At 48.6% G+C, this 26,856-nt stretch overlaps 11 protein-coding genes across 11 annotated transcripts; 5 read left to right on the top strand and 6 right to left on the bottom strand.

The window, feature by feature from the left end:
- Positions 1–125: 125 nt before the first annotated feature.
- Positions 126–2,930, bottom strand: FTJAE_12751 (PH domain protein; the record flags this gene model as incomplete). Its single annotated transcript, XM_037345828.1, has 4 exons — positions 126–696; positions 752–1,683; positions 1,740–1,799; positions 2,025–2,930. The coding sequence occupies 4 exons, from the start codon at positions 2,928–2,930 to the stop codon at positions 126–128; spliced, it is 2,469 nt and encodes an 822-aa protein (XP_037200234.1).
- A 1,197-nt stretch (positions 2,931–4,127) lies between these two features.
- On the top strand, positions 4,128–4,817 carry FTJAE_12750 (uncharacterized protein; the record flags this gene model as incomplete). Its single annotated transcript, XM_037345827.1, has 1 exon — positions 4,128–4,817. The coding sequence occupies one exon, from the start codon at positions 4,128–4,130 to the stop codon at positions 4,815–4,817; it is 690 nt and encodes a 229-aa protein (XP_037200233.1).
- A 738-nt stretch (positions 4,818–5,555) lies between these two features.
- On the bottom strand, positions 5,556–7,614 carry FTJAE_12749 (adenosine deaminase; the record flags this gene model as incomplete). The annotated part of the gene is made up of 3 exons (XM_037345825.1): positions 5,556–5,796; positions 6,439–7,067; positions 7,114–7,614. 3 exons carry the CDS (start codon positions 7,612–7,614, stop codon positions 5,556–5,558), a joined length of 1,371 nt encoding a protein of 456 aa, XP_037200232.1.
- A 3,477-nt stretch (positions 7,615–11,091) lies between these two features.
- On the top strand, positions 11,092–12,121 carry FTJAE_12748 (uncharacterized protein; the record flags this gene model as incomplete). Its single annotated transcript, XM_037345824.1, has 2 exons — positions 11,092–11,164; positions 11,211–12,121. 2 exons carry the CDS (start codon positions 11,092–11,094, stop codon positions 12,119–12,121), a joined length of 984 nt encoding a protein of 327 aa, XP_037200231.1.
- A 236-nt stretch (positions 12,122–12,357) lies between these two features.
- FTJAE_12747 (cupin domain protein) lies at positions 12,358–12,855 on the bottom strand (the record flags this gene model as incomplete). The annotated part of the gene is made up of 1 exon (XM_037345823.1): positions 12,358–12,855. The coding sequence occupies one exon, from the start codon at positions 12,853–12,855 to the stop codon at positions 12,358–12,360; it is 498 nt and encodes a 165-aa protein (XP_037200230.1).
- A 770-nt stretch (positions 12,856–13,625) lies between these two features.
- On the top strand, positions 13,626–14,505 carry FTJAE_12746 (carboxymuconolactone decarboxylase; the record flags this gene model as incomplete). Its single annotated transcript, XM_037345822.1, has 4 exons — positions 13,626–13,712; positions 13,768–13,988; positions 14,044–14,177; positions 14,225–14,505. The coding sequence occupies 4 exons, from the start codon at positions 13,626–13,628 to the stop codon at positions 14,503–14,505; spliced, it is 723 nt and encodes a 240-aa protein (XP_037200229.1).
- A 134-nt stretch (positions 14,506–14,639) lies between these two features.
- FTJAE_12745 (phosphoglycerate mutase family) lies at positions 14,640–15,316 on the bottom strand (the record flags this gene model as incomplete). Its single annotated transcript, XM_037345821.1, has 2 exons — positions 14,640–15,022; positions 15,073–15,316. The coding sequence occupies 2 exons, from the start codon at positions 15,314–15,316 to the stop codon at positions 14,640–14,642; spliced, it is 627 nt and encodes a 208-aa protein (XP_037200228.1).
- A 1,454-nt stretch (positions 15,317–16,770) lies between these two features.
- FTJAE_12744 (multidrug transporter) lies at positions 16,771–18,327 on the top strand (the record flags this gene model as incomplete). The annotated part of the gene is made up of 3 exons (XM_037345820.1): positions 16,771–16,885; positions 16,936–17,271; positions 17,318–18,327. The coding sequence occupies 3 exons, from the start codon at positions 16,771–16,773 to the stop codon at positions 18,325–18,327; spliced, it is 1,461 nt and encodes a 486-aa protein (XP_037200227.1).
- Positions 18,328–18,507: 180 nt separating this feature from the next.
- Positions 18,508–20,340, bottom strand: FTJAE_12743 (uncharacterized protein; the record flags this gene model as incomplete). The annotated part of the gene is made up of 1 exon (XM_037345819.1): positions 18,508–20,340. The coding sequence occupies one exon, from the start codon at positions 20,338–20,340 to the stop codon at positions 18,508–18,510; it is 1,833 nt and encodes a 610-aa protein (XP_037200226.1).
- Positions 20,341–22,609: 2,269 nt separating this feature from the next.
- FTJAE_12742 (heterokaryon incompatibility 6 OR allele) lies at positions 22,610–24,571 on the top strand (the record flags this gene model as incomplete). Its single annotated transcript, XM_037345818.1, has 1 exon — positions 22,610–24,571. The coding sequence occupies one exon, from the start codon at positions 22,610–22,612 to the stop codon at positions 24,569–24,571; it is 1,962 nt and encodes a 653-aa protein (XP_037200225.1).
- A 332-nt stretch (positions 24,572–24,903) lies between these two features.
- Positions 24,904–26,694, bottom strand: FTJAE_12741 (gibberellin cluster-C13-oxidase; the record flags this gene model as incomplete). Its single annotated transcript, XM_037345817.1, has 5 exons — positions 24,904–25,252; positions 25,306–25,402; positions 25,458–25,655; positions 25,713–26,424; positions 26,470–26,694. 5 exons carry the CDS (start codon positions 26,692–26,694, stop codon positions 24,904–24,906), a joined length of 1,581 nt encoding a protein of 526 aa, XP_037200224.1.
- Positions 26,695–26,856: the final 162 nt, after the last annotated feature.

Genomic DNA, 26,856 nt, shown 5'->3' with positions numbered 1-26,856 from the left:
TTGACTGGTTATAAACGCAGCTATCGTGATATATATTTAGCTGAAAAGAATATGTAATATCATTCACAGATACAGCACTGTAGCACATCGTAACCTCACTTTAGTGTATCATAATATACAGTCTGTCATCCATACGCGGGTGGCAACGTCGGCACCATCCTACCCGTTTTCCAGTCGACATACCACTTCTTGCCATTCGAGATGATATAACTGCTCTTCCGAGGGCTTCTGAAGAGCAGATTAGGGTAGCACAGCTTAGCGTATAGCATGTCGTGTGCACTCGACCATTGACGTTCCGGTGCCCATTTCCCCGTCACTGGATCTACCGAGTTGTTTGGGGTTGAGTCGGTCGAGCGCCGGGATAGGGATAAGCCAGCTCCAACGTCAGGCAATCTCGTTGTAGTGGTCTCACTGCTGCCAGATACGCTGTCGTCCCCGGCTGTTGTGCTTAATTGCGGCGAATCAGTTTGACTCAGGTCAAGATCAGGGGTCGGTGCTGGCTCTTGACCGTGAAACCATCGAATACGCTGTATCCGCGGAACGCTCATGTCACGGGGAAAGTCCCAGTCTTCCATGGGCGCCGCAACACTGATGGCCGCATTTAGCCCGTCAAGCCACGCGTTAAAAGTTGAAAGCTCGACCGAAGAGATTAAGAACTGGTCTGTCTCCACTCGCAGCCGGATAACATAGCGTTTCCTGATTCACTCGTGTCAGCTGAGTCTTGATGATGCGTTAAAGCTGTTCAACTTACTTTTTGTAATCGGCCGCGATGCCACAGTCGGCATACTGGAGGCTATAACTCTTCACCAAGTCCCCCTGGCCTATCCACGGCGGATTATCTGGATTGATATTGGGCTCGTCCTTGGTTCGCCCCCACTGCCAACGCTTCTTGACGTTGTAGATGTTCAGGGCCGTGCCGTGGAGAGTAACGTAGATCATTCGCCACTGGCGATCTTCGGCTCGCTGGATCGCGTTCTTGATTTCCATCTTGTGCATGAATACACCTTTTAGATCGATTTCGCAGCGGTACTCTGGCAGCGTTTCGTGTGGGAAAGGTGCTATTTCCTGGTCCCTGGTTTGGGCTTGCGTTCCAGACAGACCTCCATTTATGCTGCTTTGGGAAGGCCTAGTCGCCCAGACTGAATATGAAGGCGGTAGACGTGGTTGCGATAGAAAGATATGTTGGTAATACATGTCTTCTTCGATAGAAAGCCGCCGCTGACGGGTAAAAGCATGACCGGGTTCGACTCTTTGGTGAGATGGTTCACTAGGATCTTGAGTGATGCCCACGTTCTCTTCGATGTGGTTAGCTAGGCCAGCTCCTTCTGGAGAGCGCCACTGGTCTGCGACTCGGACATAGCGTTGGTCATCAACTTTGCCATCTCTCCCAGTCTGTTCACTTTGAAAGTCATGCTCCGAGGGTCTAGTGATAGCATCTGAAGCAGAGCCATCTGCATCAAGACTGTTTCTGGGCCAACTCCAAGGCTCCTTTGGGGTTATCCTTTCCTGTTGTGCAGTATCAAACTCATAATCCGAATCGTCTGTGTCTTCAGTGAAGATAGTAGACGTCCTACTCTTCATTGCCGTCGACAAGGCAGTTGATTCCGCCTCGAAAGGCATCACCAAGTCGGAGCCTAGCACTTTCTCTGAATGATCGGGCGAGAACTTCTGTAGAAGCCGTACCTGTTCAAAAGACTAATAAGCACATGTTCCCCACTAAGCTGTGTTGTCATGATTACCTTTGTAGGATCTTTCGCCACACGCAAAGTATCCTTGACAGCCTCCAAAAGCTCAACTCGCTGATAGCACAAAGCCCAGGATTCTAGTGAGGACCAATCTGATGTCTGTTGGGTTGCTTGTATACAGTCATCGAGGTATTTCAGCAGTTCAAAAGCGTAGTCATCCCCCTTCCCGAAGTGATAACTCGCAAGACCTGTTAATAGCGGGAGTGGCTCCGGAAGGGAGACATGCGTGGTTTCCAGCAAGCCCGCGATCTGACTCATGGTAGCGACAAGTGGACTTACATAGACCTCACCAAGAGGATTCGACGCCACGACATGACCAAAAACAAGAATCGGACTATCGGCTCCTATGACGATGGCTCCCGAGTCCCCCGAGTGCAGAATTGCGCCTCTAGACAAGATCACAGTCCAGTACTCGGCCTGCACCTTGCGGGTTATGCCTCCCAAGAAAGACGGAACGGGCTGAAGCAGTCCCCTCAGTACTCTTTGGTTTGAAGTAACTATCAAGACAGGAATCTCTTCTTTAGGTAAATTTCCAGGAGTGCTGGAGAAAAAGACTGGATCGGGCTTTTGGTTGGTGTCTAAAAAGGCATTGGGTAACTGAGGCTTTGTTGCATCCAAGGCTACCAAAGCCCAATCATTGTCCGGGACTTTGCAACATGCGCCCATTGTCGAGCAGCTGGGCGGAGCATGGATGGTGGTCTTGTGCGCCTGACCATTCTCAAAAAGGATAGATTGGGTTTCAGCATCTTCAGCAGCCCTTGGCGCCTCCCAATCATTCTCTACCAAGTCGTCGTAGTCGACATCATCCACGAAATCATCATCGTCAGTGCCATTGCCATCGATCATATGTTGATTCAGGTCCGAGTCTGGAAGGGAAGTGTGTGCTGTGTAGGCAGATTCGGCCATGTCATCGCCTGAAACCATGCTGGATTCATCATCCGACGGAGTAGCCCTTGCTTGTGTGATAATTGAAGCCGCATATTGCCCCTGTAGCGTGTACTCCATTCCGTTTATACAATGCGAGTCACCAGACTGGGGGCTCTTTGTCCCTTGCAGGCGTGCTCGCGGAAGCAAATGCCCAGCGGTCAGCCCATAGAACTTTGAATCAACTTGGAGGATGCAACCAATTGTCGAAGTCAAATGTCCTCCACCTGATAACGGGGCGGCAACAACACTACCCGACATGGTGAGCCTCGAACACGGACCTTCAGCGAGTACCGGGGCCGACTCCATAGAGTGCATGTGCGAGTACAGGATGCGCGGCCTTTGCGCTCTCCAGAAGTACAGATTGAATAATGGTTTGAATGTGTCTGAAGACTGTATTGCAGGGCTCTTCCCCCAGGTTTTCCAAGAATATTTCGGAGACGACTTGCGCAAACAATACTGCATCTTGAGGTGTTTACTGTTGAGAAGTGATCTCAAGTCGCTGAACTCGCTGGGCCGACAAAACACGATGATGGATGGATGGGCTTCAGAGATTGAAGTTCCACACATCCTTAGCTCATAGTCGATGTGCTCTAGATGAGCCTTCAACGGCGAATGTTGCTCCGTGTTCAATCTGAATAGATTCACCACCTCGTGGAAGCGGCTCCGAAACACATCGTTGACTTGTGATCCGCTGTGTGGATATACGAAGATCTTGGGTGAAACATGTGGCAGCTCGACAGCATCTCGGAATGGACCAGTTTCCTGTTGGTGTTCCGGCTCATCCGCAGTGGGAATCGGCTCTTGGTCTTGCGTATCATCCGGAAGAACGACATCATCAGCGGACTCTACTATAATGGGATGCGCAGTCGAATTATGTGGTGCAGTCTTGACATCACAGGAGACTCGCCGGGTTGGGGAGGGTGCTGGTGGTTCTGGAAGAATGCTGCGAAATATACTAGACGTGATGAGGTCAGAAGATCAACTCGTCTCAAACTTGTCAGTTCATTCCAACCTTGCTGTGAGAGTCGACGCTAGAGTCTTGAACCTTTTCGGAACATGTAGCGACTTGTCCGACTCGCGAAAAAACGTAGTCTCATTCACCGTCATAGGAACATGAAAAGGTCCGAAACAAAGCATAAGGTGTTAGTGATCAAGTGTTAGATTCTCCATGGGCTGGACAAAGAGGGGAAAATGTTGATTTGCGGCGGGGTTCAGGCAAATTGGCCAAAATACAGATGCAGAATGATTTGGCAAGCTACTGTAGATGATCATATCCGGTAAGGTGAGTCCTACTATGTCAACCTATAGCAATTCGTCTCCCTGCATGTCATCACACCATCACTGTAGCCGGGCGTGTCTGGTGGTGGCTGTGCTTACCAAGGCTGACTTTGACTTGCGTTCCATTCGAAAATAATAGTTCAGTCAAGGACCATGGCCTTGACAAACCATTTCGAAATGCACTCTTGCAACGACGCAGAGCTCGAGATGCTCGCAACTGAGCTTCTCGGCGTCCCCTCCTACAGCCCTTCGACAACCCCAATTTTCCGCGCATTCTTCAAGCATTACAATGCAGTTCTCAGCCCGTCAGCGTTTGGAGACGCCATCGCCGAGATCGAAAGTCCTGTGTTGAAGTCGCACAAAGATGTCTTATCTTGCGTCCAAATACTCAAAAGAAACCCGACATTAACCTTGAATGGGTTTATCGATGCGACCTTTTCTGGACAGGACGCCAGGCCTGCGGAGAAGGAGTATGCAACTAGAGCAGTTGTCAGGGCCGCTTTCATGGTCAACTGTGCGTCAAAGGACTACTACTCAGAAGGATTCCAGTCTGCCACCGCCACGCGCGTAAAGTGGGAACCGGATCAAGGGTTTGCCGACTTTTTGGAGAAAGCTTTCACCCCAAACCCGGTTTCAACTCTTGCCCAGGATGCAAAGGGGTACAGAGGCTCATTGAAGGCATGGAAACTGGCCAAAAGGAACAAGATAAAGATCCGGCCTACCGATAACTTGATAGACCACCTGCTCTACGACCCCAAAGATCGGGTACTCAACGTGTTTCACCAGACCATGTTCCTTCAGAGCCAGTTGAAGCGATGGAAGGATGTTGATTTCGATCTCAATTTCGAGGAAAGCTTGAAACTGTAAGGTGCCCCTAACACGATATGATACAATGCTGATCCGACACAGGGGAATTTTGCCCCCACGGTTACTCTTCGAGACACTCGCTACCATCCATATCATTCTTTTTCCAGTAGCAAGTATAGGAAACAAGAGGTCGATGAAGCTACTAAATAAATTGATCAAAAAGGATGGTTTTGACCCCGAGGCAACATGGGTGGAATTTGTGAGACCAATTCCGGATGGCTTCTTGTTTACATATTGGGGGCCCCGGTTGGCTGAGTTGTATGAGGTTGTTAAGCGGCCGCCGCCAACGAATTCTTTTGTCTCGTGGTTTGAAAGGCACACGTCGGAGAGGAATGCATTGACTGTAGCTATTATAGGGCTTTTCCTGTCGGTTCTGCTAGGGCTGCTGTCGTTGGTGGTTGGCATATTACAATTGATCGTAGCGTGGTTGGCTTGGAAAGAAGTACCCAGATTACCATAAGGCTAGTCTCTAATGACTTGCTCAAAAGCCTCTCGTGGTAAACTTACGGTGGCCCATGCCGAATAAGTTCAGAATAGTTGTCTTTTTAAGAGCACAGTTTGTAAAACAAAGTTCACATAACCCTTATCATCCCGTGACTATCTTCACGCCAGACAAAGTCATCCATTTTCCCAAAGACAACAACTACCTCAGACATGAGGGTTGAATATCAGTCTGCGATGGCCCAAGCCTGTTAGAATTCCCAGATTAACATTAACCACCTTGTATCTGGCGTTGCTTTACCACTCGCCGCGAGCCTTGGCCTTCTGGATCTCATTATAAAAGGTCTGCGCCATGGCTCTTTGCTTCTCTTCGGACAAGCCCATATTGGCCCAGCCCATATTGTGGATTATACGGTCTTGTCGAAGCTTCTGGTCTGGCGTGTACGAGCTGATACTTGGGGTGCTGGACGACTGCTCGGACTCGCCCTTGGACGCGGGAGCCTTTCTCCCATAGCGCATCTTGAGGTCAAGTAGGATCCTGCAGGATGAAAGAATGTGAAGACGTTTGAGTTGAATGTGGGGAGAGTGGTACGTGGTAGTAAGTTGAAAGAAAGAATTAAAGGGATGTGCAACCAACTTATATGAAGACTTATATCGGTTTGAGAGAATCCGCTTTCATACTCGACGGCTCGTGTTTAAATGCATAGATAACAAAGTAATAAAAGCAAACAGGATAAAGAAGCATGACTGGATGATATGATTCGCTGCGTTTGAGAAGCCCAGTTCCTCGAAAGTATAAATGAGAATGGCTTTCGTTTGTTTAGCGAAAGCTGCGAGACCAAGGCACCTGACCTGGCAAAACCATAAAAATAATATTGTGTCCTCATCCATCACCTGTGTTCGCAACCTAATGCTTAACCTTATAGGCGGCAGTAATCCCATAGATACTTCTTAAACTTGATGACGCAGTGGCATTTTGAAGTTACTGGGAAACCTTTCTCTAAGGCGATCTATCTCTACGATATCGTGTCGGCAATTCAACAAGTCACAATAAAGTACCGGCACTGGAAGGAAAGCCAGTCAAGGTGATCAATTGGATGGCAGCTATTCTGCTTGCAGAAACACCATGTTCTACCAACTTGCAACCTCCCTTAACACAGCCGATACTCATATTGAGTACTTCGCCACAACTTCCACAAGCTCCCTTCTCATCTCTTCCTTCACCCCATCCTCAGCCCAGCATATATCAATAGCACTCTTGGCCAAAGTCGCCATTTCTCTATTACTAAACTCGCACATCTTCTTGACCAGAAGCCAATCATGCAGGATCCACGTATCTTCCATATAAGCTGGGTCATCACTTCCAATAGCAATCGGAATACCAGCGTCAAACAAGGTGCGAATTCTAGGGAAGATCTCGTCAACTGGTTCGTGACGAAGATATCCCCATGGCGTGAGTGTCATTCCGATGCCCCTTTCTTTAATACGATGCATGATGTCGACGTCTTGAGCTGCATTGATGCCGTGGTCTAGACGGTCAGCGCCAGTTGTGCCGAGGTCATTGACGACTTGACGGATGTGTTTATGCGCATCTTTGTTGCCAACGTCGCAGTGGGCAGTGATACGGAAGCCGTCGTGTCTAGCTCTGTTGTATACTTCTTCGAACATCAGAGGAGGGCGATCGTTTTCGTCAGAGTCAAGACCGATTCCGGCGACCATGTCGCGGTAGGGAAGAACAGACTGATAGGTCTCCATGGCTGACTCTGGTGACATGTCACGTAAGAAGCACATGATCCACTTCGACTTGACCTGTAATTTGTTAACAAAGATCATATCCAAGTCAGTATTTGCTTACGTTCAGCCTTTTCTCAGCCTCCTCCTGTGCCCGACGGAAACCATTCATGACCGTCTTGAACTCTACTCCACGGCGCGTATGACCCTGCGGATCAAAGAACGACTCGCAGTACCTCACATTCATACCGGCAACATGCTCAAAGTAATTCATCGCAAGGTCATAAAAGTCCTCCTCAGTAACAAGAACATCAAACCCTCCATAGTAAGCCTCGAAGAAAGTGAAACTCTCCTCCGCGTTGTCAATCTGATGACCTGGACGGGCTTCCATGATGTAATACGAGGCTCTAAGCTGCTCAAGGCTGGTGTACACAGTTCCAGTACGCTCAAGCTTCAGAATCTGGTTATTGCGCTTGGCGAGTTTCCAGCGGAGTTCGGGGGTTAGAGTGCCCTCGATATGGACGTGGAGTTCAACTTTGGGAAGATCAAGGATGAACTTGTCGTTTGAGTCTATAAGTTCTTGGCGGAGCGACAAACGCTCTTCGAGGGGCATGGCGAATTCCATTGTAAAAGGTTTGGGGACAATTGACACTGATGAAAGACTTGAGAGATGCTTTTGGATGTGAAGCAGAACTCGAGGATAATGGATCAGGATTTTATACTTGATGAGGTCGTAATGGTCAAGGAAAGCTAATCCCGAATAGGGTCTCACCATCTCACCCGCAGCCAGAATGGCGAGACTAAACCGAAACAGGCGGCTGGTCAAGCAAAATACCTCCGATCATTCGGGGTAAACTTGGTCAATGAATCAGAATTTCATGGTGTGACTCACCTTCGGTTCATTATGCCCCGAGGCGTATTCCCTCACTTTATTTAAGAGAAACGGCGTACGTGAGGGCTGGTTAGAATACGCCTTGTACGACGGTCAATTGAGAATATTGCTGACTTGGTGTAACTCGTATCGCCTCTAGACCAATGTATTCGCAACATGTGTTCTCGTATATGTGGAATTGTGTAACAGTCGTACAGCTAAGCCTCTAGACTCGAAAGTTTTCACAGGATGGCTATTGATATAATCCCGCGGCCCTAATAATTTTCATGTCCTGAATGTCTTTGTCTACCCCATTAGTGCAGTAACTTGCTTCGTCTTACCTCTCCATCATGAGTCGTCAATCTTCCTTCAGAGACCTCCTGCGTCAGTCTGATTATGGCAACCTCGACCAAAGCCAGGGCCGGCGAGAATTTGGAAACGGAATGCCTCCAACCAGAGGGTTCTCCAGTCAGCCAAAATGTCTCAAGCAGTTCAAATGACAGCCCGATGACGATAGGTTTTGGTGTTTGGGCAGCCATCGCCACGTCTTCTATCGTCTTGGTGGAAGCTGTCGTCTTTTTATCATGGCTCTGATTCGAGGACAGGGAGTCAGGCTTGGCGACGATTCATGCTCAGTGGACGGGCAACCCAATCAATCACGTTGATGAGTGTTCTTATAAGATGGGCGATCGGTACTCTCGCTGCTATCACAACGTCTATGGCTGCTTCAATTTCACTAGAGCTTCATGGCGTACCTATTTCAGCTCTCGCAGAAATATCTATTGCTCGCTTTACAAATAGCGGACCGCAATCGTGAAAGAACATGCTTCCTGGTACAACATTCCGACCTTGGCTTCGCATCCTCATGATCTGTCTTTTTGCCCTCGTGGGGGCATCACAGTTCGCCTCCACTTTGCTTGTTTCGGATCTTCGAGAGCTTACCATCCTGTCGTTGAGGAAGAACATGAGTTATGGATTCACCTTTGGAGCGATAAAGGAGGTTACATCTTGGGATAGAACACCTCTACCACTAAGAGCAGACAGTCTGAAGTACTGGAGTGGAGTACCCTCTCAATCTGAGATATTTGCAGAATATTCAGAACCTGGAGAGTCATCTGATGAGTTACACGATACAGGCACAGCCTTGAGAGCATTTCTTCCCATCTCGACCAAAGCTCAGAGGGAGTCTATCCAGTCCTTTAAGGGCATTGCTCGAGTAATCGATACTCGCGTGATATGCGTGAGGCCCAAGTTCACGGCTAAGTACTGTCGCTCGCAAAGAACGGATGGTGTATGGTCCTTGTGTCTGAATGCAACAGCAGACTTATCAAACTTCCCACCATATCACGTATATAACGATACTAGCTTCAGCTTTTCAGTACCCGGGGAGAATGATAAACAAATTTTGATCTCTTTTATTTGTCAATTCCCGAGACAACGGGAGCTGATCGTTGTATCCACGAGGTGGCTACTCTGCGGGGACACCTTAGGAGAGCGCAATGTGGTCGCCCTTGATTCACCATTAGCAAAACTACCAGAAGGGTTTTCTCCTACGCCTTGGGAAGGACATGGTTTGAAACTGTTGGCCGATCTATCATTCATAGAGGATAGAGAGCTGTCTGGTGGAGAGGTGTCTTTTGAAGCAGAGACAACAAATGAGACCTGGACTCTTTTGAACTCGAGTAATTCTGGTCCGTGGGCCCGGCAGTGGAACCGCGTGAAGCTGAGAGACGGAGTCTCGACAAGAGATGAATATATTCAGACCACATTGTGCTTAGGTCCTGGACTTGGATCGGAGTAAGGATTATGCTCAAGCATTGGAATTTTGTGTAGGCGCTAACGGGGCGTAGTGTCGATTTCGTCGAACACCTTGAGATAACAGCATCCACTACTTCAAGCGTGACTGAGCCCGAGTACCAATTCAACATAAGCAGCAATAAGTATGATACTTCTTCTGTTCGGAGACAGCTCGACGCTGTTGGTACCCAAGACCGAGAAAAGGCATCTGGGCGTCAGATACTGAATATATCTCCCACTCTACTGAAACGAAGTCTTCATGATAGGCTTCAGAACCCGACCACTGGAAGAAAAACAGGAGAAGAGAAAGGAAGTTGGCTATCAAGCCTGAAATTTCCAAACCTGGCTATTTGTTCGTCGTGTGACTCTGCTAGTTCAGAGATTTCTCAGATTGCCACTGTCAGTCCACTGACTTGGCAGATCTTCAACGACATCATGAATACGACAAACTCGCCTGCACTCGCAATACAAGCTTTGACCACACTTGTAGGGCGAATGGCATACTATGGCCATATCACATCTTATTCCGAGGCGGCACAACCAGCGAGGATCACAACGTTCGATCTTGTTCAGGAGCCAGTTCGGAGATGGGGATTTGTCACGCTAATAGCCATCATAGCTGGGAATACCATGATATTCCTAGTCATAGCCTTCATTTTCTTGTCTCATACTGAGTCAAGCTTTTTAGAAAATGCATGGCACACCATGGCTCAGATATCTCAGAGCGATAATGTTGGACCGATCTTGGAGAGAGCTACCCTTGCATCAGATCAGGATGTTGGACGAATGATCCGGGTTGAGGAGCCACCAAAGGACTTTATGGGTAATGTGAAAGACTTCTTTTGTGATATAGGACGAATGTTCAATCAGAGGGAGACTAAAGAAGAGAGATTGTTTGTGAAAGATGGAGTACTTGTCGGAATACGTTCAGAACAATTACAGGCTGATTAGCTTGAGCTCAAGAAGATATGGTGCGCATCAATGCGTTCTCTGATATCCCTGGAGCTCAGCTCATATTCATTTCGCGACCGAGATCTTGAAACGGATCTCATCTTCAACAACTCAACGGAATAGCTGATGCCTCTACGAAACTATCGAGTATCAAATAAGACACCGGATCGCCGGAGTAGGCACACCCGTATCTAAGGTTGTAATGTCACTATGCATAAAGCTAGTGAGTAAAATGGCACGTGTGGCGTTGACTATTGGACACTACTTAAGGAATCAGCCCCAACACCGTTAGCTAGTGTGGATGACACTCGATAGTTCTGTCTCGGCTATGGAAATAACAGGGTTTACTGACAGCTGAGATCAATAGCTTCACAAACGCCAAGCCCTGACGGTTTATAAGAAGCCACTTGAACCGCCACTGATTCATTGTCTCGTTTGTGAACCTGTAGGCGATCTAATTCTCACCTTAGTCTTTCGTTAGCAATGCGCTTCTACGCCTCATTTTCTCTAGCCTTTGGGCTTGTGGCTGCCAGCCCATGCAAGCCGGTGACTTCAGGTATATTGACCTCTCATAGTTTGTCGAATGGCTTAATTGATACAAGATAGTTTCAACTGCTGTTTTTGCCACCTTCTCTTCCTCTGCAACCGAGATCTCCACACGTTCGCTGAGTCCGCGACTTCTACAGTCGAGACTCTCGCTACTGAAACTCCAACTGGGATTGAGTCTGAGACAACGACTGCGATCGACACTACCGTTACTGAAGCCTCCACTCTTGTCGGCTCTACCGGCGTTGAAACTACCGATGTCACTATCTCGGCTTCTGAGACGTCGTCTCAGGCAACCTCTGACACGACGCTATTCACATCAGTGACTTCTGCTGACACGACCACCGCCGTTTCAACCGATACAACAGCTGCTGAGACGTCTACAGCTACGACTACCAAAGCCGAGCCTTCTACTACAGCCGTGACAACTACTACCACCTCTGAAGAACCTGCTCCCACTGACCATCTCCTCATCGCCGGCCCATGGCTCGCCCAAGGCCTCCCTCTGAAGTCGACGAAGACAAATGGCGACTACCTCAGTTTCGGTAGAAGCTCATCAACATGGACAGTCGGCCGCTTCGTCGTCGATGACACCACCGGATACCTCACCCGGGACGGCATTCCCATCTGCGCAAAGTATGTTTACATGGATCGAAGCGCGGCCTTGACTCCTTGCTCAGCCGAGTACTACCAGTACGGCACGGCTCGTCTTGTCTGTACTCGAAACCCTGCGGCTGGTACTGCTCTTCAGTGCTCTGCCGTCAAGTTGGACTGTGTGGCGAGTGGACCAGGTGATAGACAGACTTGTATTGTTTCGACTGAGACCGGTTGGACCAAGTTCTTTATCAGTACCGGCTCTGACTATAGCGTGTTCCTCGGTGCCGACGACTTGGCAGTGTCGTACCGAAAGCCTGTCGACATTTTCGTTGATCGAGCCCCCACTCCCGCTGCTCCAACGGCACCTTAGTTTAGAGGTGAATTGCCGGTTGCATAGAATCTCAGACGCGCCTTTAATTCTCTGTATTTATATACCAATAAGCGACAGATGGCATTCTAGTATACTCCATCTTGATAAGCAGCTGGCTTTTTACAATCTCTCCTTAAACCAGGCACTCCCTCAGCCCTAAATCTCACACAACGATAGACTTGATAGGGCGACAACTGGGGAGGTCGATACAACACTGTGCGTGCATGTTACGCTATTTACATGCCCAGGGATGATGTATCAGTCTTCAGCTCCTTCCCAGCAACTATGGGCGCTTTTGCCGGAAGCAAAACCACCAGTAAACGAACCCATTCATCAGTAGGATTATCCCATCCATGCATAGTTCCTTGCTGCACAACAACGTCTCCCTCACCCACCGATGTTCTGCTTCCATCGTCGAGAACAAGAACGGCGGTGCCTTTCTGTACGATGGCATAGTCTATAGAAATCGTGCGATGCATATGACCTGAGGTTCTGGGTGGGAAGTCCACAATTCGAAAGACAGAACCGTTGTTGAAGATTCCAACCTTGGCATCGGCATTGTCGCTTTGGGATGACAGATCGGCGGGAGAAGAGTCGGTGATCCATAAGCTCCTCAAAGCAGCGCCGTGGGGCACGACTTTGGCAGTGATTTTGTCATCATACTTAATAATCGCTTGGCCTGTATTGTTATGGCCTGTGACGATGCGGCGGAGAGGGGGCAGGGGAGAAGTCATGATGAACGAATAGGATTAGTGACGTAGTTTGGAGATTCTGCAAATATGTAAGATTGTATAGCCCATGTCTCACATCTTCTTCTCTGCACTAGCCTCGGACTTATATAGGCCGATCAATCCAAGTGAGTAACTCAGATGCCGGGCATATCATCGGATGTGAGCCATTGACAACAAGGAGCGGCAGCCTATCATGAGGGCTCATGGGGAAACACATCTGAACCGATCATCCCCTCAAACCTTGCCTTTCGCACTTCGGGCTTACGTTATCTACCTGGAACAGAAGCCGAGTGTCATCGGAGAGGGGCAATGCCGAGGGTCAGCATCTGCCGGAACTCAAATTGAAACGGAACGGAATTTCCGCGGCTTGACCGAGGAGGCCTTCCAGACCTATCAGAGAGTCGTAATTTAGGTTCGACTGATATTAGTACCCATACTTTCGCAATAGTGAGTTAATATAATGTTATATATTTGGTACAAGGCGTATATGCTCTTTGAAAGCCTTATAACTAAGAGCTGACCTCACTGCAGACAACTTGGAACATCCGGGGATACTTTTCGGCGCCTAGCCACCTAGCAGAATATCTGCTTGCAACTTCTGGGAGAATGTCATCCTGCTGAGCAGGATACACCAAGGTACCAATCAAGTTCTCTTGTATTGCTATTTGACGGCTGGTATAAGGTGTTCCTGAAGTGTCACTCTTTGATCTGAGATCCCTGAACTGTTTCTACTACACAAACTCGCAGACTATCTGATTCAGGTCTTCACAAAAATGTCAGACCTGGTCGATCTCTTCGCTGACTTCCGCAAAGCGGAAGCTGATTGTGACGCCATCTACGCAAAATGGTATCTAGCGGCGGTAAGTTGACTAACAGCAACCTTCAATCCAGCTCATCTCTGATGGCGATGTCTAGGCCGTCGCGCTTGCTGCCTCAAGCGCCGGAGACAGGGTTCCAGACCTGTACTACCTTGCTGTCGCTGGTCTTCCATTGGAACAGGAGAAAATTGTCCAACGACGCATCAAGGAAGCCTTGTTGAAGACGAGCGTCCTCATGGGGATTCCCAAGGCTCTACAATCGCTTGTGCCGCTATACCGATCCATGGGCAAGGACAAGATTGATGCTTATGGACCAAGGTATATGCCCCTAGGATATGTTATCCACCGCTGCTTCATACTGAATTATACATAGGACCAAGAGTCTAGGCTCCGTAGAGGCGACAAAGGCTAGAGAGGAGCGAGCCCAACACCACTTTGACATGCTCTGGACACCAGATGCGGCCCGTGACCACAAGCAATTCCTTCGGGATAACCATCCAGACGCCTGTAAGCATCCCCCTACTATCTCCTGTTCTATTTCTCACCAAAACCAGACCTTCTCTGCACGAAGTGGAGTTATGAGTATTGGTTTAGCGAGGATGCCATCCTGTCGCTGAGGGAGACGCAGATCTGCACAACTGCTGCTATCATGTGTGTGAATTCTCCGACACAGGCATTGTGGCACACGCGTGGTATTGTTCGCGTTGGTGGTACAATAGAGGAGGCTCGATTGACACAAGAGATGGTACTGCGCATTGCAAATAGATTCGGTGCCAGGACAGGGGACATTGTCGCGGTAGACGATATTGACTTTGACGACAAGCCTTCTATTTAGGGGACTTGCATTGAGCCTGGTTGACTGTCATAAAATTAGGCAGTACCTGCACCATTGAGAGCCATATATGAGTAATAACAGGCATATAAGAAATAGCTAGCTTGAAAGAAACCTTCAATAGTGCTATGATCACCTCAGTCAGACGAAGGAGGGGGAACATCTCCATTCGCGTTAACGTGAACTCCATCATCCAAGCCAGGAACCAGCTCACTTCCTACCACAGTGATCTCCGTATACGGAGGCGGCACAACCCAAATCAGATCAAACCTATCCCCAGGATACTTCACCTCACCAGTCCACCCAGTCTCCGCCGCGTAACCCTGGATACCAATCGCCTTGGCAATACCTTCAAGAGACTTATGCTCCCAACAAAGCAATACATTTCCCGGGCCGTCAAAGGACAAAGCCTTGCTTGCAGCTCCAGCGTAATCATCCCTTTCAATCTTCTTATGGACTTTAAGTCCAAGTGAATCCGCCAATGGCTCCACGGTCTTCCAAGGGCGATCGCGACCGCCATCTACTTCAATTAGAACGTTGCGAAAGGGAGATATAACCGGGGGCACGGACCTTTGTGAGGATGCTCTGCCATGATGTATGCAATGTTGTAGGGTGAATTGGCTCCGAAGACATTGACGAGATCGTTTGCACGTTCTTTGCCTTGAGCAGACAGTCCATCTGGCTCTTTTCCGTCAACCTCAGCGGGCTTCTCTCCATGTCGGATCATGTAAATAGTAGGTTTGGACTGCTGACGTGTGAGCATTCTTTCAGGCCAGCGGAACATAAGGAGACTGACTGATGTTTCGGAAGACATTTTGTCAAGATCAGTCTATCAGATGATCGTGTGGAATTGGTCAAGAGGTTCAACGGGTTCGGAAAGGGCTTAGAGGTAAGCGGGAGATATTCCAGGATCAGATATGTGAATTGAGGAAGGAAACAAGAACAGAGCGGCCATCGGGCTATATAAGCAACAAACTTGCAAACGCCAATCTCTACGTATCATGGTCTAGACTTGGCCGCAAAAGGGTCAGAGCGGCATTGCACGAATAAAAGACAAAGATGAGGTGAACTTGTCTCAGCCAGCCTGCACATCTCTGTATGGGGATGTGGCTGGCTGAAAACTACTCGGAAGCTAGCGACGGCTACCCGGCATTCCGTCCGCAAGCCGCTCAGCCGATCTATTCGTGGATGAGGGGTTAAGAACCAGGTAGATCCCAAGTTTGGGTTGTTTTCTCACGAGCATTGAAACATAAAGTTGAGAGCTGAACCGCGGTCATTCCAGAGAGTACACTGGGAAATTAATGAGTCCAATTTGGGTATTATCAGCACAAAAACTGTTTGCCTAAGATTTGATCTTGGCGTAATCGTTTCGTTTCAAATCGGTGGGTTCATTAGCGTGCACGAGCTGACGTAGACTACACGTGTTGCCTCGTATATACACACTACTAATGTAAGTATAACTAAGTACCTACTATGCTATCTTATAAATTGGCATGGAAGCTGATTGCAAGCCATCGTTCGCCTTGCGGGGTATATACGAATATTCTCTGCCCTAAAGTGCAGGGTTGCAGACGTTGCCACTAAGCCTCTCTAAATATAGTGGCGTTACGTCTAGAGCCGACAGATGCGTGCGCGCAAACTTCAATATTCATAGATATACTCCGTAGCAATGGAGGAACTGCTCATCCTACCAATGCCTGGCAATTACTATATGTTTATTATTGAATGACAGCTCTTTTCTATGTCAAGAAAATACTAGCTATCAGGCCAATTTATAAAAATACTCATTGCACAAGGTCAGTGGCAGGCTCTAATGAGGTAGTCAGTCATTTGCAATTCACAGGGTCTATAAAGTTCAGGGTAGACAAGTTACAAGACCTCTATATTTAGTGACGCCATGTACTGGCATGTTTCGACCTAAATGAAGAAAACACTGTAGGGAAGAGCTTAATAGTATAACTCTGATTGAATCAGTTAAACAGGATAGAAATACGAAACCTCTGTGGAGTTAGGTCTTAAGTCCGATCCTTTTTACGTCTGTAGTATTGGTTTGATATAAATGGCGACTGTCGCACTTCGGAGCTGAGGACGCTTGATCCCCACTGTAGCAACCCTCAACTCCGAACTCCGGGAGCCCTTGTACTTTTGCGTCATGACATCAAGCAGATAGTCAAGACCATAAAAGTCATGTCTCTAACTTCGTTTCTTCAAACATGCCAATACCAGATGAATGCCATCACTGAATTATTACATTAAGCATCGTAAACAATGAATGGAAGAGAACTACCTGCAGCGGCTCCTTTGCCTGCGCCAGAGCCATACAGCATCTTCGACAAACGCCAAACTGCCTTGATCGTGACGATCGTCTCTATCGCAGCAACATGTAAATTTCCATAGAATCCTGCTCGAACCTCCCTATTGACCCACCCACAGTCTCAGGTTTCGCATCAAACATTTATTTCCCCGCTCTCCCTACCATCGCTCACGATCTCGACGTCTCGATCGAATTAATCAATCTCACTGTGACTTCATACCTGATCTTCCAGGGCCTAGCTCCCAGTCTCTGGGGCCCAATATCAGATGTCAAGGGCCGTCGCGTTGCATATTCACTTACCTTCATTGTCTTCCTTGGAGCATGTATCGGCCTGGTAGAAGCCAAGAATTACGCCACTATGGTTGTGCTGAGATGTGTTCAGAGCACTGGTAGCGCTAGTACAATCGCTATAGGCTCAGGCGTTATCGGCGATATCACGACTCGAGATAATCGCGGTGGGCTTATGGGTGTTTTTTCAAGCAGGACTGCTGGTACCCGTAGCCGTTGGCCCGATTATCGGAGGTGCGCTGGCTGGATCTCTTGGATGGAGATCCATCTTTTGGTTCTTGACCATCTACAGCGGAGTTTTCCTGATCTTATTGGTTCTTCTCTTGCCTGAGACGCTGAGGTCTATCGTTGGCAATGGAAGCCGAGAGCCTGTACATGCCATCGCAAAATACCCTTTGCGCGTTTATCAAAAAACGACCAAAGTCCAGTGGAACCACGGCGCAGTTTCTACATCGCCCGAGGAAATGAAGCACATCGATGTCACAGGACCCTTCCGCATCCTCATCAGCAAGCAAGCCGCTCCCATCATTGTGTTCCTCGCAGTCTATTATGCTGTCTGGCAGATGAGCATCACGGCTATGTCTAGCCTTTTCGAACATAAATACGGTCTCTCAGTAACTCAGATCGGGCTGACGTTTATCGCGAACGGCGTGGGCTCCATGGTGGGAACACTGATTACCGGCAAGATACTCAACATCGACTACCGCCGTTTCAAAGCTCGGCATGATGCTCGCATTGCGGGCAGTAACACACAAAATGATCCTGAACCTGCAAATACGAAAAAGGCCCAGGAAAATGACTTCCCACTCGAAACAGCACGTCTCCGTCTCGTCCCCCTGTTTTCCCTCCTTCAATGCGCATCCATCTTGCTCTTCGGCTGGACAATCCAATATTCCCACAAGGCTCACATCGCCGTTCCAATTGTATCAACGTTCATCATGGGTTGGTCTGCTGTTTCCATGCAGTCCGTCGTCATGACCTATCTCGTCGATGTCTTTCACGATCGCAGTGCCGCTGCCAGCGCGAGTCTCAACCTCGCAAGATGCTTATTCGCCGCGGGAGGCACAAGCTTTGTTATGCCAATGATCAACTCTATCGGAGTCGGACTCGCATTTACGGCCTGTGTTGCGGTGCAGGGTGTTGCAGTCGTGAGCTTAGCTGTTCAGTGGAAGTTTGGCGCAAAATGGAGACGCGAAGCTGAAGATACTAGGTCAAAACCTTAGGTACCTCTGTACGGTAGCGAAGCTTATGCTTATTGAAATTAAGAAGTCTGTAGATAAAAATATATATGGTCCTTAGATAAATACTCATCCGTCGCTCTCCTCCTCCAAGATCACATTCCCTTTCGTCAGCCCACTCTACACTTATTGATCCTTGCTAGAACGTGAACACGTTCTTCAGCGTCACTCGCTATCACTGTCCTCTAAAGTTTCCATGTAGGGAGCATTCTTTCGTGCCAATGGCCATCTTTGCCGAACAGACGGCTGGCGTTCCTGTCTCGTAGCCTCATCTCCGCCTCCCATAGGCGCGGGTTCAGGCTTTACCTCTCGCGTCGGAAGATTTGGCCCAATCCGTCTCCTACCCCGTTTCTTTGCTGTGACATAACGTTGATTTCTCTTGAATGTCTCATAAGGAGCGCCACATGACTTCCTAGCCGGTCTGGGGAATAGGACATCGCGGTCTCCGTATAGACTTTTGATTTGATCACTCTCGACCTCGTTTCCTTGCCCTGTATTCGGTTTGGTTAGTAAACTAGAAAAGCAGAAGAGGGTCATTGAGAAGAACTTGCCTATCCCTTTACTGCGGATAAACGCCTTGATAACGTCCTTGTCCTCGAGATCCTCGTCTTCAAGATTGAGCTTTCGAAAATGACAGACTGGGAGCCAATCGACCTTGTGCGGGATTTCCCCAGAAAGGCACATAATTGGGTATTCCCTATTGTTGACGTGTTTTTCATGTTTATTATATCCCTCAGCCCACTCATACCAATGAGTAGTCTCGTTCAGTTTGTAGCAGGCAGGAACATCGACCTCCAGGTCTGAATGCAAAACAGATTGTATGTCCATACCATCGCCAATCTGCGGGAAGAACGGTATAACTAAGAAGGCGTGCAAGCAATAGTCCTTGTCGTCGTCGCACCACCAAGCCATGTATATCCTGCCGGCCTGGGGGGGCTGTAGCAAGTCATTGGTAGAAGCATCGCGACGCTCCTTTTTCCTTTCCTGCTCTGCTAAGTAACAATCTACAGCCTTGTTATTCAGCTCAAGATCTGGGTCAGTGCAGCCCAAGACCTGGATACCGAGCGATTTAAGGGCCTGAGTGGCATTGGACTTCTTAGAAGAGTGTCCTTTGCCTTTGAGATGGCTCATGGCAGCCTGAAGGGGGTTCTCTTTGCAGAAATGCTTATCGTGCCTCTTGCATCCAAAAATATAGTAAAGCTCATGGATCTTAACAATTCTGTATTTCCACCGAGCTTTACCACCTTGATATACCTCTTCAAAAGTAATTGTCCTTTCTGTGACTGTGTCACTGGAGGCACTTTGTCGCTGGCGCTTCGTAGGGCGAGATACAGCATTGTCACTTCTCTTATTTGGCCGCGCGGTTTGACCGGCCGGCTCAGTAACCCCTTGCTGGCCGAGGTCTGTATATAACCACCTTGAAGGTGTTGCGCTGTGAATACGCGAGGGTGTCGATCTGGCCTCGATCGTGTTCCAAATAGTGGGGGTTTGGGTCAGGCTGCCCGGCGATCTGGTCGTTTCATGGGTTGATCGGTCGTTGGAAGGCCCTGAAAGTTGGCTACTGTCGAGATCTGGATTTGCGACAGGATTCTCCGGCGTTCCAGAGGTAGAGGTTCGGTGGGTTGTTTGATCGCCATCGTGGTCGCGATTGGTACCAGTGCCGGTATTAGAGGATACACGAGTAGCTAGCTTCAGATAGCCTTCTTTAGACAACCTAGAGTTGAAGAGGTCCAGCTGTTCCTTACGCTTTGCGTCGGCTTCCTTGTGTTGCTTTTGTATCTCCTCAAGGCGATCTCCGTATCGGACCAGTTCTCTGCATAAAGCCCTTTTCTTCTCTGGATTCTGTTCACGGCTGTGTCGTTCTTCTGCAGCATCGTAATCCGCCTGAGCGCGCGAGATATCTCCTAGTGGCTCCACGTCATTGAGCGACGATGTCAAATCCTCAAGGAGTTTTAGAGCAGCCGCATGTCTCTGAGCGATACGGGTAGAGTCTTCCATATTGATCACCAGTGAGGACTAACTTGGTGTCGCGTTGCGGGTCAATCTATCGCGACCAGCATAAGAAAGAACGCAAAGTAAAAGAGGGGGGAATGAAAATGAGGGGAACTGATAAAATTGAGATTGACGGGAACTGCACGACCAACAGCAAGAGAAAAGAGATTTAGGTCGCAGCCTGATTCATGCTTTATCCAATCAAGATATTGTTAGACTAGGGTTCTTCCCGTTCGTCGAACAACATGTCAGATAGCCAATGATGAGCCGACTTTCAACCCCCATGCCGGGTGGCTTGCCCAGGCTTATTTCCCTGCTGACAGAGAGTTGTCAGTTACTGACCGCACTGCACAGTAGTTGGAAAGCACGGATAAACGGGAGGGAAATGAAGCGGTTATGGGCCTCCTACGCTGCCGTTTGCTTCCGTCACAGGCCTCACAGCCCAATTTATCTCTCACCCCATTGCCAAACTCTCAAACCAGTTTATTTCCCATCTACCGTCCGCCAGATCAAATACACAGTGATAAATTCTTGCAATAGCGTATCGCCGCCTGCGTGACATCCTCTACGCTCACCTGGTGGTTGGTAGTAGCCTGCACTGATAACTTGACAGGGATCATTCATATTTTCTCTTTCCTCGTCGATCTTCCTGCAACAACCGATGGATAATTTCAGTCTATTTTTGAAAGCGAACAGCTCCGCCATAAGCCAGTATCAACCTGTCGCCAAGATTGAAGATCTGTGGCTTTTGAGCTGGAGCGACAAAGTGCATACGCGGGGAGACGTCCTCTCCCGTTTGCCAGCAAAGCTCACTGTATTGATCATGTCAATGGAAAATAATAGAGTGGGTGCACAAGTATTCTTTTGCGCAGAGACAGGTCTTTTTCCTTTAGTCTTCTTGCCCGCTGTTTCTAATGTTTATAGAGACGGTGTAAGGGTTAATTTGTTGCCTACATGTAATCAGCCTGTTGCCTTACACGTTTAGACTAAGATGATTGGTGATGGTGAAGACATTCCGTTCACCCAGCCCCCTCCCAGGTTGATGCCCGTTCCACTCTAGTTTACCTCAATCTGATCTAAGATCAATCGCTGTATCACATCCCAAGACAGAAACCATTGTGTAGTCCATCCACACACATGCATCCCTCATGTCAGTAACCCTACTCTTGCGACAAAGGCTGTGACGATCAGCTAATTGCAACAAATGAGCAGAGATGCTCTTGAACCGGTTAAAAGTTGAATTGGCCAAGGCGACGTAAATTTATATTAGGCACTTTAAATGAGGAAAAATCGAGCTATGTAAGATAAGTCGGAGTGATACGGGCCGTAGCTTTCCCGCTAAATGTCCTACAAGTCCAGTGCTCCTCAGGTCAAACCCTGCTCTTGCGGCCTGTAAATTGGCTACTCCTCCGGTTAGTGAACGTGCTCCCGCCATAAATGCCTTATAAGTGCACTGGGCCTCAGTTAACCACCCCTGTCGCATAGCGAGGTACGACGCTGGCTAGGCACCTATCCACTATAACCTAATTGCTCTACCACTAACAGTTACGATCTGGGGAGACTTCATCATCAAATGCCAAAAAAGTCACTTCATCACTTCGTGGCTCATCTATGGCGACCATTCGTAATTCTCTGTTGGTGCCTAGACCGAGCGCTGTACCAAATGTCTCCCTGGCAAATATCCGGGCCCTTCGCTTCCCAAGCAGCGTGAGGCGGTCGCGCGGACATTTGTCTCAGGAGCAAGAGGTATAAAAACCCCGTCGCCCCGCTGTGACGGCGAAGCTTTGGATCGTGGATTATTAGTGACGCAGATTTGATGAAAACCTCTATCTGGCCATTTAGGTCGACTTTTCCCAAGTTCTAACGCAATGATTCTATCGCCTGTCGGGTGCGTTGGGCATACCAGATCCAACACGCTTCGTTGGAGGGGACGGACAAGATTCGGTGAACTCGGTTGGTCACATAGAGCCTATCAAAATAAGCCTGCAGCCATGAGGCTGAGTAGCAAACAGTTCAATATCGCAAAGCGGGGTAAGGCATTATCTCACTCCCTTATATTACAGATATGCGCAGAAACGATATGCCTTGTCGGAGGCAGTGTTTTGCGTTGTAATTTATGTCCTTAAAATTCACGTAAAGAAGAAAACAAATCTCATTTTACTGCGGTAAGCAAACAGCTCTCGTTGACCCACTGAACCAACCCGAAACTTCATAAGCATATTGTGTAGTCGTGTGGAAGAACTAGTCAGAAGAGTCTCTGAGCAGGTCTATCACCATGGCATCTCAATCTACACATCAAAGAGAGCCTATCAGCGCATCAGAGATCTTTCCAAGCGTGGACAATCAAGCTCTTGAACTTCCCCCAGGAGTACCAAGGTTGACATACCAGAGTCTCACGAGCTCCACCAGCTTTCGTCTACTTCAGATCCTATCAGACGGCGGCCAAGATATTCTTCGCTGCAGGATGTTTGATGCTGATCTCGCTGCACAAGATTCTCCCCGATACATCGCATTGTCTTATACATGGCACGAAGAGAGTCTGCCCAAGATCTTCCGGCCTGTGTTGATCAACGACAAGTATCTCAACGTCAGTCTGAATCTCTGGAACTTTCTCCAAAATTACCGCGAAACAGCCGGCGAACGGATCATCTGGATTGATCAGATATGCATCAACCAAGCCGACACGGACGAGTGCATTCAGCAGATTGGCCAGATGTGTGAGATCTATCAGCGTGCTTCTATGGATCTCTTTTGGATCGGCGAGCCGGGAGAGAACACAGAAACAGTCTTTGATCTTCTATCATCATTAAATAGCCTGGAGATACATGTACTTGAATCTGGAGGTTCTCACCCTGGGATAAACGCTCTGCTTAACCCGATCTTTATGACGGCAATCGGCCTACCAATGCATGATAACCCAATATGGGGCTCTCTAATGCAGTTTATATCGCGATCTGCGTTTCAGCGAGCCTGGATCATCCAGGAAGTCGCAGTATCTCGAAATCCAGCTATATTCTGCGGTCTGTTGATGCTTCCATTCGATGTTGTCGGGAGAGCTGCGACTTTCCTCGTTGAGAGCTCATGGATCAAGCTGTTCCACGAGATGTATGCAGTCTCTGGTGCAGCGGGCTTCATTACGGCTATGATGAACTGCCGAGTGCGACATCAGGAAGGGGAGCATCAGAGTTTAGATCTTTTGCTAGCATCGACGCGGCGCTTCAAAGCTACCAAACCGGTGGATAAGATATTCGCGCTGATAAACCTAGCAGAGAGCGGGAGAGAAGAAGCGTTACCGCCAGCACTTAGACCAGACTATCGAAAGTCTGTTGTCGAAGTCTTTCGAGATGTCACTCTGCATCTCATCCGCCAAGGTTCCCTTGACATCCTTTCCGGTATCGAAGATGTTAAGTTTCGGCAGATTCATGAGCTTCCGAGTTGGGTTCCGGATTACAGCGTACATCAGGTTGCCTCTATTCTCTGTATGCCACCACGACCTGAATCACTGACCTTGTATGCCGCTGTGGTGGGTCGAGAAGTCAGTATACAATACTCGCCTTCTGACCCAAATACCCTGGGGATGTCAGCATACAGAGTCGACAGGATATCCAAGATATCTCCTATAGCAGAGCAGTCGATCTACGGCACTCTAGAGAAGTGGGCGAGTATGGTTGATCTCAATGCAGGGTACCCTAGCCTCGAGGGCGAGTCCGGCCCTATGATCGACGCCTTTTGGCGCACACTGATCGGGAATGTTGGTCTTGGAACAAGCAGTTACCCCGTGGCCGAAGACTGGGTTTCCAAGTTCGCCGCGTTTGTATTGCAGGCTCGGGAAAGGGTCCAGGCGCGCTTTGCGAACTCGTCCGATGCAGATGTGGAGAGCCCGAGTTTGACACCAGGTATCGACTCACTTCTTGACGTGTTGAAAGGGGATTATCGAGAGAAGGAGGCTTCGGATCAAGATGGCGGCCTTTACGAAAGTACCATGCACCATGTCTCTTGGTATAGAAGATTGTTTCTTACAAGCCGGGGGTACTTGGGTCTCGCTCATCCGTCTTCTCAACCAGGTGACGAAGTGGTTCTTCTTTCTGGTGGGCGCGTACCTTTCGTTGTCCACAGAGTGAGTACGGAAATGTCAAAGTGTTACTCAATCGTTGGGGAGGCTTATGTGCACGGGATCATGGATGGGGAATTGTTAGGTACGGCAGACGGGAAATGGGAAGATTTACAATTCAAGTAACCACAGGAGTCGGTCTACGAGTATGAAATTTCTATCTCCCTATGTTGAGCTCACCACTGCGTCCAACCGCATGATATAAGCACTACTAAAGAGTTGCGGTGTGTACCTATATAAGGCCCAAAGGCCTACAAGCCACCCTGTGTCATTCGCCTCTTCGTATACGATGCTATGAGTTTATAAAGCTTCAACATCTCCCAATCAACAATCTTGGTGACCGTCTCATCTACAGGCTCATATCTGCTGTTTGCCTTACAAGATTAACCTGGGCCGCTACATAGCCTCGACCAATATTCCCGCTCAAAACAAAAGCCCATTTCATAGTGTCCCCGTATTTATCTCCTTCGTATCTCAAGACACGCTTGAGTATCCAGTCTAGTCTCCGTCCCAACACGCATCAGCTCAGGCCCTGGCTTTCCATCCTCAAGTCTGATATCATACTTCGCCAACAACTCTATGAGTATCATCTTGATCTCAGATACGGCAAAGAACCTTCCAGGGCATGCATGCTTTCCATGGTTGAAGATCAGATAGTCAGGACCTGTAGTGGCTGCCTGGTGATGTGACTCCTGTCCTCTGATAGATCGTAGTTTTGCGTAACGGAATCCGTCAAAGATGAGAGGGGACGGGTTTGTGAAGTCAGAGCTGAAGTTTGTCGAGAATGTTGGCGTCTCTTTCGACATACTGTTAGATAGTTAGTAAAGTAGCCAATAATAAGAGGAGGGATAAGGAAGTACTGGATTGCGTGGGCGGGGAATGCTATGGAGGTCCCTTTTTGTAGCTTGATACCATTTGATACTGTCATTGACTTCATGACGCGCCTGCTGGGAGTGACTCAAGCATTCAGTTAGTACCTGTGCATTAACTCAGATGTTGGTTTTCGGCTTACTAAAAGACGAGGGGCACCAGCGCTGAACTTCTTTGATGAAGCTGTCTAGTTTCTGGAGCCTTGATAAAGCATCCTTGTTGATAGAAATGGCTTCTTTACCGACATTGGGTCCAAAGACGCCTTGAATCTCGGCTCTCAACGGCTCAACGTATTCTGGCCGTTTGGCAAGCTCCCATACGACCTTGGTTAGGGCCATGGCTATCAAGAACAAAAGATAAGCAACAGAGCTCGAAGTTCGCGGCTAACAGAACTTACTGGTAGTGTGGATCGCGGCGAACGAGACCAGCATTTGATCCAGCCCGACCTGCTCAGGGGTTCTAAGCTCCTCAGGTAAATGCCGAAGAAGCCATGACACAAAGGTGTCTCGTTCTTTAGTCTGGTCCGAGTTTGCTTGGTGTTGCTTTTGATTGTCTTGTAATACTTGCGAGATCAAAGGTGCCATTATCTCCGCTGCGAAGCGTAGATGTCTTCGCACCGAACGGACGCTGGGCAGAAGCGGGCCGATAATAGGCCTCAGCACGGGACTCCAGGCATAGAGCTGATCACGAATTGAAACGCATTGAACAGTGTAGCCTATGGAGGCTTGTAGCCAGCCTTCATCGCGACACAAGGGCAGACCGACAAACGCTCTGCCACTCAACAGCGCCACGGTTCTTAGCATCATCCCGTATAGAGGAACAGATGACCAATTGCTTCTCCTGGGCCACTGCTCAGAGGCATATGCCAGCTCATCCTGGAACTCCAGTATAATGTTTGGCATATTGCGGGTTAAGTCCTGACGAATAGTGGCGGGAATTTCAGGTTTGATGGTAGTGATGTGGGTGTACTTGCCCTGGAACTTGTCTTCATGCTCTGCAATGATGGAAATGCATTCGTTTGGCATGTTGTGGATTTCATGAAAGACAGACATTGGTAGTATGAGAAGTGGTGGGCGTGATCCAGCCAAGACGAAGGGTGAGTCGCGATACTGTGAGATTTAGAGACATCCTAAGCTGAAGATAATACGGCTTACTTTTTCCATTCCCTGGATGAGGTTCCCCTCCAATGACCGTGCGTGAGGATCGCCTACCACGGGGTATGAGAGAGCTCTCTCATTTAGGAACGACCTGTAAATCCACCACGCAAAAGCTAGCAGTCCTGTAGCGCCCCAAAGCACGGCGGACGCTATGACGATACGCAAGACGCGCGAGTCAGCGATCTCCAGCATCCCACTTGTCATCATGAAAATATTCATCATAGTGCGATTTAATCTTGGGGTAGGCTTGGAGAAGCTTCAGTGGCCGAATGGTTAGTAAGGGGCACTCTTGTTCCTCTACCGAAGAGATTCGACCTCAATCTCCATGTTATCGCCAGTGCCCAGATACTGGCAATCTTTACACGTCACCAGGCCGCGTCACGA

The sequence above is a fragment of the Fusarium tjaetaba genome (genome assembly GCF_013396195.1).
Source record: "Fusarium tjaetaba strain NRRL 66243 chromosome Unknown NRRL66243_c0000357, whole genome shotgun sequence".
NCBI classification, from domain to species: Eukaryota; Fungi; Ascomycota; class Sordariomycetes; order Hypocreales; family Nectriaceae; genus Fusarium; species Fusarium tjaetaba.
Note: the sequence above shows the minus strand (reverse complement) of the source record. Positions and strands in the feature narration are given on the sequence as shown.